This window comes from Myxocyprinus asiaticus, chromosome 44 (genome assembly GCF_019703515.2).
Source record: "Myxocyprinus asiaticus isolate MX2 ecotype Aquarium Trade chromosome 44, UBuf_Myxa_2, whole genome shotgun sequence".
In the NCBI taxonomy this organism is placed as follows: domain Eukaryota; kingdom Metazoa; phylum Chordata; class Actinopteri; order Cypriniformes; family Catostomidae; genus Myxocyprinus; species Myxocyprinus asiaticus.
The window spans coordinates 22,507,245-22,519,947 of NC_059387.1; the positions used below are offsets into that span (position 1 = coordinate 22,507,245).

The following is a 12,703-nucleotide window of genomic DNA, read 5'->3' on the forward strand; positions in this document are numbered from 1 at the left end:
GGCCTCTGGGGTTAATGACACACATCATCAGCCCATCGCCAAGAATCCGCCAAATACTACAGTACTTCATGAAAGACAAGCTCACCAAACACATCAAATACCATCAAAAATCCTCTCCCTTACCATCTAAACTATGTAATAGCCTTCAAATCTGATCAGCCTTAGGTCAGTACACAGGTGGCTTGGACTGGGCTTGGTTTTTCACCCCTTGGCTGGGTGTAATCAGCAACTGAAGCACACAAGGGTTCCCAGTGCATGGTAGGGGTAGAAATCAACAGGAATCTGGCAAAACTATTGTGATATCTGGAAAGCGATACAATAATAGTTTTCTTAGAGCTCTCGAAATTAACGTGTCAATGCATGTGATTGTTTTAAAACCTTTATTGCGTAAATTTTTCTTAATCGCGATTAATGCATTTACCGATTCTACATTTCATTCAGCTCCGTGTGAGTTCTGGACACTGCTTGGAACAGGTCAGAACCTTTGTGATGTGTCCGCCCGGGGTCATGACACTGATGCACACACAACAAACACACACAACAGTCATTCCGTGTCTATGATCATGATGAGCATAGTGGATTGCCATGACAAATACTGTGGAGGATGAGAGCTGAAGAGATTTAATGCCCATTGCAATGAATACTTAACCTATTTTTTTTTTTTTTTTTTTTTTTCAATTAGTCAACCTCATGTTTTTAATGTTTAATGTTACATTTAATGTTATGTGAATTTGTGCTATTTTATGCATATTTTTTATGTTTAGTGTATTGTGATTCAAAACTGACATAAACTGCAATGTTTTGCCAACTTCTTATTCACCTACATTAGACTTTGGTGCTTTCCGCAACAAGTGCTAAACTTCATGAATTACTAGATCGCAAAGTCACAGAAGTATCGTAGAGCACAGGCACCATCAGTGTCCATACGTTATAGACCTACAGTATATTCTAAGCTCGTTCTGAGTCTGCATTTTAGTTAAACAGAAATAATCAAGTTAGTTGAACCAATGCCACAGTATATTTTGTCTTCTCATACACTTGCTCTGCGTACTGTGTAGTCTCTTTTATTTCTGAGAAAAATGAATGTGAAAAACGTGGAAAACAAAATCACTGCCGTTAGAATTCAACTACATTATTTTTCAGTAAAATATTACGATAGTTTGAAATATCAATGTTTCCCCCTACTTCTAGTGTTTGGGAAAAACAACTAACTTAAACATTGATTCTTGGCTTTAGAATATCACTATAGTATTGTTTTGTAAAATACTGTGATAATTGGCAATACTGATCCCCCCGGCCCCCAACTTCTAGTGTACAGAGAAAACATTTATTCAACTAAAAACTAAACTAACTAAAATCATCAATTCTTATCTTTAGAATATTGCTATAGTATTGTTTGGTAAATTACTGCGATACTTTGAAATATCGAACCCCCTCACCTCTAGTGTACGGGTACTGGCGGAGGTGTATGGCTATAGGACACTGGACTTTAATCAGACGGTGCTGGTGATGGCTCAGCAGGAGTATGAGTGACAGTTTGGCAATGGCCTGCTGTTTCCCATTGTGTGCCTGTTTCCCTTAGTGGGTCTGATGAAGGGCTGACAATGTGGTGGGTAATATAGGGTCACAATCAACAACACCCCACACAGGTCCAGAATCAGCTTGTTGAACAGGTGATTTAGATAAGAGGTCCCTGCTCTGAATGCAGCTGTGCTCTGCTTTGTGGCTTACTGCATTAAAGATATCTATACTGTACACTGGTTAGTTAAAATTATAATTCACCCAAAAATTTAACTCTCACATCATTCACTCACACTCATGTTGTTCCAAACCCTTACGACTTCCTATCTTCCATGGAACACAAAGGGAGATGTTAGTCAGAATGACAGCCTCAGTCACCAGTCACTTTTATTGCATACATTAATGTTTTTCATACAATGAAAGTTAAAGGTGTCATGAGGATATCATTCTGACTAACATTTTCCTTTTGTGTTCCACAGAAGAAAGAAGGTCATACAGGCTTGAAAGAACATAAGTGTGAATAAATGACAAAATGGGTCAACTATCCCTTTAAAATGTGCATCATCCCCTGCAGCACAAAAAATGACTTAGAGGCCCTATTATGCTTTTTGGGATTTTACCTTTCCTTTAGTGTGTAACATAGCTCTTTGGGCATGTAAAAGGTCTGCAAAGTTACAAAGCACAAAGTCCACGCAAAAGGGAGTTATTCTCTCCCACATTCACTGCTCAAGAACTACAAGAAACGGCTGGTTTGTAGTCCAGCCATTTCTTCCGTAAAGTGTCTATGTCACTATGTAACACATTTGCATAATGCCCCCATGAGGGCTACTTTGACCTACCCTAAAACAAAGGTAATTATAGGCGAGGCAAGGATGAGTTGGGTTAGTGTTTTCGCCATGTCGAGAAGATGCTATTTTCTTCACTGCAAAAACAAAACCTCTTTGTTTGGACTTCCAAAGGCAGACGAATTGAAGAACCAGTGGTTAAAATTTATATTTACCACTATTCCTCAGCAGTATAACCACAATCAATGCCGGATTTTCAAGACAGTTACTCCTGAAAGATGGCACAGTTCCCACTTTGTTGGGACAATCTAGCGCTTCAGGATCACAACCTGTAAGTATGCTTGATTATTTGTGGACTTATATGCTACTGAGAGTTCAAAGGCGGAATTTCATGCTGTTACTATGGTGTACACCCAGTGCACTGCTGTAAGCCGCTGCTAACCTGCTAGCTAATGTTATTGTGTTTAAATAGTTTTGCTAATCAGCTGCGGGTCCACTTTTACCTACAATTGTATAGAATTATGCAGATTGTTTGTAGTTTTTACTATCATGAATAGTGATCAGTTTTGGAGATTTATTTTTACAAACGGTCATTTTATGTCTGCAATCAACGGTAGAGCTCGACTAACTTGCTATGTAATGTTATTGTTTTGGTAAGGGTTTACAATTCAGCTGTGGGCTTTTACATAAAATTGTGTAACAAAATGGTAGATCTCAAGAGTCTTATATAATTATATAATTACAAGCTGTAATGTTACGGCCACTATCCACAGTAGTCCACGGCTAACTTGCTCACTAACTCTCTAAAACTGCCGGTAATGACCAACCGAGAGTAAGCCTCTGTTCTCCATTCATGGCTCTGGCGAAAAAAGTTTGGCTAAAAGTTCCAGCAAAAGATGACTAACTTAGATGCACTACGTATCTTTTACTTGAAGCTTTGTTAGGTTCACAATAATCAACAGTGTACTTGTAAGAAAGCTACAAAATAAAAATATACCACTGTGAAACGTCCTGCTCAAGTCATGCTTGCGAAGGTGGTTCAGGTCGTCAGCTTGTTCTTACAAACTTTCATTATTGGACTCGGACTAGAGCTGGTATGGTAAAAACCGATGCCACTGTTGCCGTAGTTACAATAGTGTTTACAGAACTGCTCAGGAAAACTCGGGAGCTGAAACTCGGTTATGGTAAGGGGCGTTACATTTCCGACACACACTCTACACGGTTGACCAATCACAACAGACTAGGCCAGCTGACCAATCAGAGCAGACTGGTCTTTTTGGAAAGGGGGGCTTTAAAGAGACAGGAGCTAAATCAGAGCGTTTCAGCCAGAGGATGAAGTGAGGGGAGCGGTGATGTACAGTATGATAAAAATTATGTATTTTTTGAACATTAAAGCATGTAAACCTATTCTAGTAGACCCCTAAAATAAAATTAGGAACCTGTAAATTAGCATAATATGGGCTCTTTAAACGGCCTGAGTAGTGCATTGTGGAATGTAATTAATTAATAGAAGCAGACTGTTGAATACAGACTTAACACTGTGGTAAATGAAAATTGAAAACTAACAAGCTAAAGCAATTAACTAATCTATTAAACCAAAAACGTTAGTGTTTGAAAGCATTTAAGCATTCAGGAGTCTTTATGAAAGCCTGTCTTTTCTGGCCTAAGACTTGATTATTTTCTGAATAGATAAGAATTACGTAGAAAGGTAACATGTTACAATTAAAAAATAGCAACACTTTTTACAATCATAGCTGCATATAGTGTATGACTCAATAATTTAATTGTTATAGCACCTCTTTGATGTGCAGCTGTGGATAAAAAACAAGTCTTCATATCAAAGCGCTACATTTTTTCAAAGAAATATCTCAAGTCTCTTGACTTAAAGGTTTGAATGTAAGGATCAGTAAGGGAAGAGTAAGGAAAGCATGTATAAGAAACAAAGCAGTTCCCTTGGAGCCTCCTATGTGAAAACTAATATGAGCATCAAATTTTTCAGTCTGCCATAGAGTCGTGTTTATTTGCTTGGTTCCCATGGGTATTTACCTAATTTAATGAGAAGCCATTGATGTTTTGACTTTGATGTTCGTTCATTAGGGTGCTCTCAAAGTCAGAGGCAATAAAGCAAAGACTCCAAAAAAAGTTGAGTATGTTTAAGTGGTAGACGTGTACATCAGAAAATACAAGCATATATACACAAGCAAAGGTTACATAACCTCTCAACCATGAACAGAATGAAAAGCAGCCCTCTTCAAACTCTGAAATTCTTCAACTTCTGAGGAAATCAATTATGGGTGTTTCACACGGTTTGCCACAAACACTCTCATTGTTGTTAAAGAAAGTACCTTGTGATCATGCACTCCATCTTTCACCGTGTTTGACTGCATGTCGATGTTCTTGGTGTTTTTAGTCTACTTTACCCTTGATGTTGCTGCTATCTTGAATGCAATCTAACTAAGAGGCTTACATAAGAAACCTAAATATTTCTTGACATTCTCAGACTACATCACCTAATTGAGTAGTACTGTTTTCTTGGGTGCCTGAAAATATTCTATGCTTTAATAAGGCCCCATTGACACACGGTTTGTTATTGCTCTGACCCAAACTCCCAGTTGCCCAGCCAAAGGCAGGTCAGAAGTTGTTACTCACCAGCAAGGCTGCCTGGTCTCTGTAGAGTGGCAGTGGCGTAGAGATCGTGGGATATTTTGTACTGCTCAGACGAGTGCACCAGCCTTTTGGTGGGTGAAAGAGTGGCGTAAGTGGACACTCCTGCAGACTGCAGCTGCTGGTAAATGGGCGAGGCTTTATTGGGTGGAGACGCTAGCCGAAGAGGGGAGCCGGAAATATGAGTACCGGGTGATCCTCCGATTCCCACCGCATTGATGGGTGAGCTACTGCTGTAGGATTTCGCAAGTCTCCCAGGTGAAGGTTTTGGGGAGGCTGAGGAGGAAGAGGAGGGCAGGCGCTGGATGGTGGAGTAGCCGGGTGTGTCAGAAGCCGAGCCCAGACGCTGCAGTTTAGTCGGGGAACCGCTGGCTGCCGTGGACTGCATTGAGTTCATGGGAGAGCTGATGCGTTGGGCAGGCAGAGTAGAGCTGGAATAGTACAGGCCTGGCCCGGATGCTGTAGAGAGATGCTGGGAATCAGACAACAGGGCACTGCCATGGCTCTGGGTCTGTGCGGAGTCGCCCGCCGCAAGATGGGCTGCACGATTAGATGTTACCTGTGAGAAGAGTAAGATGTTTATTAAAGACAGATGTAATCAAAATTAGGATTATGTGACTTTTAGTCCAACTGTGTGTGCACTGAGGTACTCTACTGTATATACTGGGGACTAAAAATGAAATGCTTTTCATTTCGATTCGTTCTGAGCAAAAACTGTATTTTGTTATCCCAGTTCAGAAGTTCCGCAGCCTCCTTTCCAAATGGTAACAAACAAAATAAAAGAATGTTTAATGTTTAAATGACAGTACTCTGAGCTAATGGGTGGGTGAAATACCAATTGCAGTGTTGCCAGATCTTGCAAGAGAAACAAGCAACCTGGTCTGGAAAAACAAGACCAAAATAAGCCACTTACCTCACCAAAATAAGCGAAAATAAAAAGATTATTATTATTTTTTTTCCTGTGTGGTGGATTTATCAGCATAGAAATCATAACAAGCATACATTTAATTAACAGTTAAGTATAATTTTAATTACAGATCTGCTTCATTTATTTACATTTATGCATTTTGGCTGACGCTTTTATCCAAAGCGACTTACAGTGCCCTTATTACAGGGACAATACCCCCGGAGCAACCTGGAGTTAAGTGCCTTGCTCAAGGACCCAATGGTGATGGCTGTGGGGATTGAACCCAGCAGCCTCAAATCTGTATTAGTACATCATATCTAAAATTATTTCAGTGAAGACTTGGAAACAACTAAGAAATAGCATATACTTTTTACCTCTAATAATGTTTTCCTTGCATCACAGAATGCGACATCCACAACAAGTAATTAGGCAAAGAAATGTGTGATGCAGCAGTTTCCTTCAAAATCAAAGCACGTTTCATTTTTTCGGGCAACATGAAGTGGTGTAGTTCCAAAAATGTACTGTGAAACACCCTTTGGCTTAATTAAAAAAATATCGGAACAAACTTAACCGGTTATAACCTCGCCATGACCTCTCTTCCACATGCGCGCAGCTGCCGATGCGCACGCCCCCGGCGAGTACCAGTCTGGTTGTCCTCCTTAGAGGTTATAACCGGTTAATTTCATTCAGTGCGCACCAAGGGGTACAGGTGACCCCTGGGAAACAGAGAACAAACAGCGGTTCGCCTTGGGAGGGTGGACGCCACCTCCCTCGCCTTGGCCGCTATGGGCACTCTCGCCCCGATTAAAGCCTTCGTTAATGATCCTTTTGCAGGTTCACCTACGGAAACCTTGTTACGACTTTTACTTCCTCTAGATAGTCAAGTTTGATCATCTTCTCGGCACTCTGCCAAAGCCCGTGAGGAGCCCCAGCGGGGCCGATCCGAGGACCTCAATAAACCATCCAATTGGTAGTAGTGTACAAAGGGCAGGGACTTAATCAACATGAGCTTAAGACCCGCACTTACTGGGAATTCCTTGTTGATGGGAAATATTTGCAATCCCCAGTCCCGAACACAAGTGGCGTTTCAGCGGGTTACCCGTGCCTCTCGGTGCAGGGTAGACACACGCTGATCCACCCATTGTGGCGTGTGTGCAGCCCTATCTAAGGGCATCACAAACCTGTTATTGCTCTCTCGCATGGCTGAATGCCACTTGTCCCTCTAAGAAGTTGGATACCGACTGAATGGGGCCGCTTAACTATTTAGCATGCCAGAGTCTCATTCGTTATCGGAATTAACCAGACAAATCGCTCCACCTACTATGAACGGCCATGCACCACCACCCACAGAATCGAGAAAGTGCTATCAATCTGTCAATCCTTTCCATGTCCGAGCCGGGTGAGGTTTCCCGTGTCGAGTCAAATTAAGCCACAGGCTCCACTCCTGGTGGTGCCCTTCCGTCAATTCCTTTCAGTTTCAGCTTTCCAACCATACTCCCCCCCAGAACCCAAAGACTCATGTTTTCCCACACGCTGCCCAGCGGGTCATGGAGTCATGGGAATAATGCCGCTGGATCACGGATCTTTGAACCTCCGACTTTTGTTCGGTTTCATTTCGGTTATAAGTTTTCACTCCGGAACAATTGAAAAATCACTTTGTTCCCATTTTCATTACGTTCTGCAAAAAAAAATTGTTCGTTTTCGGCTTTCATTCCTTTAACCATTTTTAGTCCCTGGTATATACTAATGTACTTATTAGCGTTGGGGGGAAAAGAATCAGAGAATTCTAGCAGATTTCTTCTAGTGTCACTAAACGAGATTTAAAAAAATCATGACTGTTTTCAGTTTCCCCCAAACACTGTTCCTGTTTGTCATTGGTAAAAAAAAAAAAAACAGAGCTAGTGTTTACACTTTATTGGGGTATCAATCTACCAATGGATTATTTACTGTTGTCTCGACATAATAAACTGGGTCAAGGGGCAGTATTTTAACATCGAAATAATTGCACACTTTAAATTCAAACAAAACAATTTAACAATCTACAAAAGCAACAGTAAGGTGGATCACTTGATATTCAGATGGTATTTTTTCAGGAATATGAGGAAAAGGAATACGAGGCAAGGACATAAATTCTCCTTGCCAGAATGCTTTAAAAATCATAATAATTCCCTTGAAAATAACAGATGCAAGAATCTCCTGAACAAAATAATAAAAAAGCCTGTAAACTGGAGTTACTGCACATACATACATGACCATATGTTGCAGTTCCTCATGGGATCATCACCCCTTATGTCAATGGATGTTGCATTGCCTGTAATTCAGAAGGGCAGGCGTGCACAAAGACACCCAGGCAAATGAATGCTGGCACAGTGCCCGCAGTTTAGCAAGGCACTTTGGCGTGTGAATAAACATTTCTTCCTTTAGATTTCTCATAATCACCATGATGATTCTGGGTGATTACAATGAAACGTTGGTTCCACTTTTCCTCATTTACAGAAATCATGGAACCTAATTATTAATATTCTGAATAAATTAGATTATTTATAAACTGGCAGTAAATGTAATTTTGAGCAACAACAACAACAACAAAAAAGGACAAAAAAGAAAAAGAAGAAAAAGACTACTGCTTTGTTTTTCATTATGGTCTGGTTTTTAATAATGGTCTGGAATTCTTAATAGATATGAAGCAAAGATCTTGAAAATGGACTGTGATTGTGCAGAAAAAGTGTACGTATACTTTCTTCAAATGGTTCTTTGCAATACCTTAGCTTCAGCAAAGATCAAAGTTAAATAAATACAAATGTTTTGATGTTACATTACAGGGTGTTTAGATCAGCGTACTGGTCATTCTAGGTAAAACCAAGCCCTTCTTGGTTCTTTAAAGTCAACATGAAATGCTGTTTCATGACATATTTCTGAGTGAATAGGATATTCAACAAGAAAATATAAATGCAAGCCCTTGATTCTGTCTATTGGAAATTGATTGTCTCATAAAAACTCTATATGACTGGTGATTGGAGAGGAGGGGCAGAAAAATAAGAGGTGACATCAGCTTAAATGAAAAGTAATTTCAAAGGCAGGACAAATTATTACCTTGCAATATTACCTAATTAAATATCACAAGACATTTTTTTTTAACATGCACCAATTAATTGTACACAATAAGACAAAGGACCTTGTTTTAAGAAAGTAAATTGGGTCGATTTTGATTTTATGTTGACTTTAAAGCACATGGACATGGAAGGTTTTCTAAAACATTCTGGTTTGTAAAGAGGTTTTCCTATGGCATCAGGCTGTAAAAGCCATTTTGGTTGTAATTGGAAGCTTTATTGTCAAGTGTGTGCTGCTTTCCTGCCGAGAAGACTTGAATGAGATAGAAGAGATAGAAGACTCATAAAAAAAACCTCACAATAGGCGTTTAATAGCTTGATATAGTGTTATACCGAAATGTGATGCAATTATACCATCATTAACTGACCAAAAGCATTCTCTCTCTCTCGCTCTCTGATGCTTTCTCTCTCTCTCTGTTTTGCTTGAAAACGGCATCCCAGTGCAGAGAGAAGAGGAACACCTACTTGAAGAGATTATTGCAGATTCCTGATGTGGGTGAATTATTTAGGGAACAAGAGGTTTGAGGTGTTATAAATATCTACATATAAGCACCTAACTGATGTGTTGTGTTATATAAACCTATCCTGAAGCAGACAAGCCCTCTTCAGATTACTCTCCTCAGATACAAGCCAACAGTCTAAAGCATATTCGCACCACAGAAATGTAGAGGGGAGAGAGCAAGAGAGAGAGGGATTATTTACTTTCAATATGTAGAAAGTGCAGTTCCAAGCAAAAAAGTTCTCTGTTCTTTATTTACTGAGAAAATGCATCAATTTATAAAGAGAGCATTGGCAAAGAATCTTTGCAGAGGAACCCCCTTGATTCTCCAAAACAAGAGCAGAGGGCTGAGGGTGATAGGCATCTTTCATTAAAAGCAATGCTCTGTGCCCAAAACAGAGGGCCTATGTGCTCATTAAAAAAGTCAAAGGATGGGAGAGGAGACAAGGAATCAAAAGAGATCGAGAAAGAGAGAGAGAGTCTCGTGTGTGCAAAAAGCAGGGATGTGCCAATGTCATCTTTATCATGACCAACCGTTCCAGCACTACTTCTGTCATTTGTATGCAGAGTAAACATGCAGTTAATTAGCAAACAGTAAAACTGCCATGCTAAATGAAATGTTTCTCCTCTGAACAGGAACGGTTCCTATAACTGAACATTTCAAGCTCGTTGCAGGTGCGCAAGACTCCGTCTCATTTGAAAAAATGAAAGTTGGTGGAAGACAGCCCTGCAGGGTTTGATATAATTACAGTCTCATCAACAGGGCACAATTTAACTCCCCAGATAATGGCAAAGTTAGAAATACACACAGTCCCCATTCAATACAATGCAGTACCACTGGTAATCGGCATCCTAACCCCTCAGATACTTCAGTCTTTCTGTTAGTTGGTTTAATCTGGTGGCAAAATCACTTTTTATGTCAAAAAAAAAAAAAAAAAAAAAAAACAGGAGGCAAAGCTGGGGCTAGAACTACAGCACCCCTGATCCAAGAGCACAAGATACTCCCAATGCAGAGTCATTAAGCAAAAACAGACAGAGAGAAGGTAAACATAAGAAAAGCTAGATATAGATTTGTAACGAAAGAGGCAAAGGAAATAAAATAAGAGAGAGAAAAGCAATGCGGTCTCTCACCTGGTTATAGCTGTGCACGGCTCCTCCGGGCTGGCCGCTGGACCGTGGAGGGGGCTGAGGCTTCTGAGACTGCGGTGTGGACAAGCAGTCACTCAGGGCCAGGGTCTGGTTACTGTGGTAGCTGGCGGAGTACTGGAGGGAGCCCTCTGGGTTCGAGGTGATCTGCAGTGAGCTCTGAGTGAGCAGACTCGGTCCTGTGTGCAAAGCACAAGAGCAAGAGAGAGAGAGAGAGAGAGAGGGAGAGAGAGAACAATTTCAGCAAAGCAGCGATGCAGCCCTCAGCCTGGCAGATATGGCATACATAATTTATTAGGGGAGGAGTGAAATAGAGAGAGAAGGAAAGAACGAAAGACAGCACAAGAGAGGAGGATTAAACTGACAGGAGAGACAACCATAAGCAAGTGAGAGTGCAAGACGAGAGGAACAAAACCACAATAAGGAAGAATGTGTGTATGCATTTGTGTGAATATTTGCGTGTGTGTGTGTGCATCAAAGTATGCAACTGAAGAGCTGTCAGACTCAGAACTAGGGTTGGGCATGAGAACAGGAGTACTCAGGTTCTCAGAAGTGATAGCAATGATCGATCATGAAAAAATAATTGCACAACTTCACTTTTCACAGCGAATATACTGTAGTTATACAAACATGCCAAAAACTGACCTAATGTTTAGGCTTGTGATTAGTTATGGCATAATTTTCAGCAGTACCTTGCAGTCTAATTTTTCAGATTTTGCATCAAAACTGCACTGCGCACGCCATGGTGACTTTCAGTCCTGGGTAGCAACTAGGTATGGGCATGAGTAACCAAGTACTTAAGCACTCTGAAGTAACAGCAATTATCGATCATGACAACAAAGATCGATACTGATCATACATGATGTGACTTTTCACTACATGAGGCGACACTTTGAGTGTCTTTTATTGAGTTGACCAGCGAATCTTTACATTATGACAATATATGATGATTTGATTGCACCACATTTTTGTACTTTTTGTAACATTCTATGCTTTAAACAGTGCTGGGTAGATCACTTCTGAATTGTAATCCGAAACTGATTACAAAAATACATGAGTAAAATTGTAATTAGTAATATAATCTCTTGGACCTCTGACATAACTCTTGTTTATTTGATGTTACATGCATTTGTGAATTGATATGATGTTTTGTTTTACTTGCTATTTGTCTGTTACTGAGTGAAATAAAAAGACACTTAAAAGGGTCATAAACACAAAAACACATTTTAACTGAAATTTATGTTTTCTCCAAGATGGCTGATAAAATATGGTGCAAATTAATCTTACTTAGAAGAGGATTTTTGTGCATTCGTTTACATTTCTGAAGCAGAGAATAATTTGCAACTCTAAAACTTACTTTACCTTAATAATGCAATCGGTTCGGCATTTATGTGTGGATTACATAATGAACCTGAAATGTGAAATGAAATGTGTGTGTGTATTTTAATGCATTTGATGGACAAAACCCTTCAAAATACACATGGTTATATGACACACAGAGTGATAATTAAAATAATAATTAAAATGTGTTTGTCAGGAGTTGGCATATGCAAATGTGTTTGTCGGATAGTACCATCAATATGATATTATCTTAAGTAATGTTACACGTAAATAAATATTATGTTCGCTAAAATGTTCATTTGAATTAGACCTACAGTATATAGGCAATAACATTAAAAATGTAGTGTTTATGTCTGAATCCTAACAAGTTAATTTGGCGGTTGTGTCTCCAAATGGATAATATGGATTTAAATAAAACTTTGGAGAGTGAGAAGCTTTTTTTAAAAAATACAATTCACACAGCGATACTTGGACTTTTTGGGGTTTTTGCTTGTTAAGACCTATCGACGATGGAAAAAACAATCTGCCATGAACGCTTACAGAGATTTCAAGCCAACACCAGCAACCTTATTAAACACCTTCAGACACATCCCATTGCTTTTGCAGAATACACAAGGGTTAGTGTCACTTCATTTAACCTTACTGCTTTCTGTAAAGGTTAAAATATTTACAGTTTCTCTGAAAAAATCAAACGTTACACATGTTTATATTTTTCCAATTACAAATGCAA

The 12,703-nt window shown here is 39.6% G+C and overlaps 1 protein-coding gene across 3 annotated transcripts in view; it reads right to left on the reverse strand.

Annotated features, from left to right (window-relative positions):
* LOC127434765 (catenin delta-2-like) overlaps window positions 1–12,703 on the reverse strand; it is a 426,842-nt gene that overhangs the window by 190,364 nt on the left and 223,775 nt on the right. For all 3 annotated transcript variants that reach the window (XM_051687724.1, XM_051687723.1, XM_051687725.1), the window contains 2 exons: window positions 10,618–10,811; window positions 4,956–5,529 (listed from right to left, as the gene is read on the reverse strand). In XM_051687724.1, coding sequence (XP_051543684.1) covers window positions 4,956–5,529; window positions 10,618–10,811 — 768 coding nt within the window. The remainder of the gene's footprint in view (window positions 1–4,955; window positions 5,530–10,617; window positions 10,812–12,703) is intronic.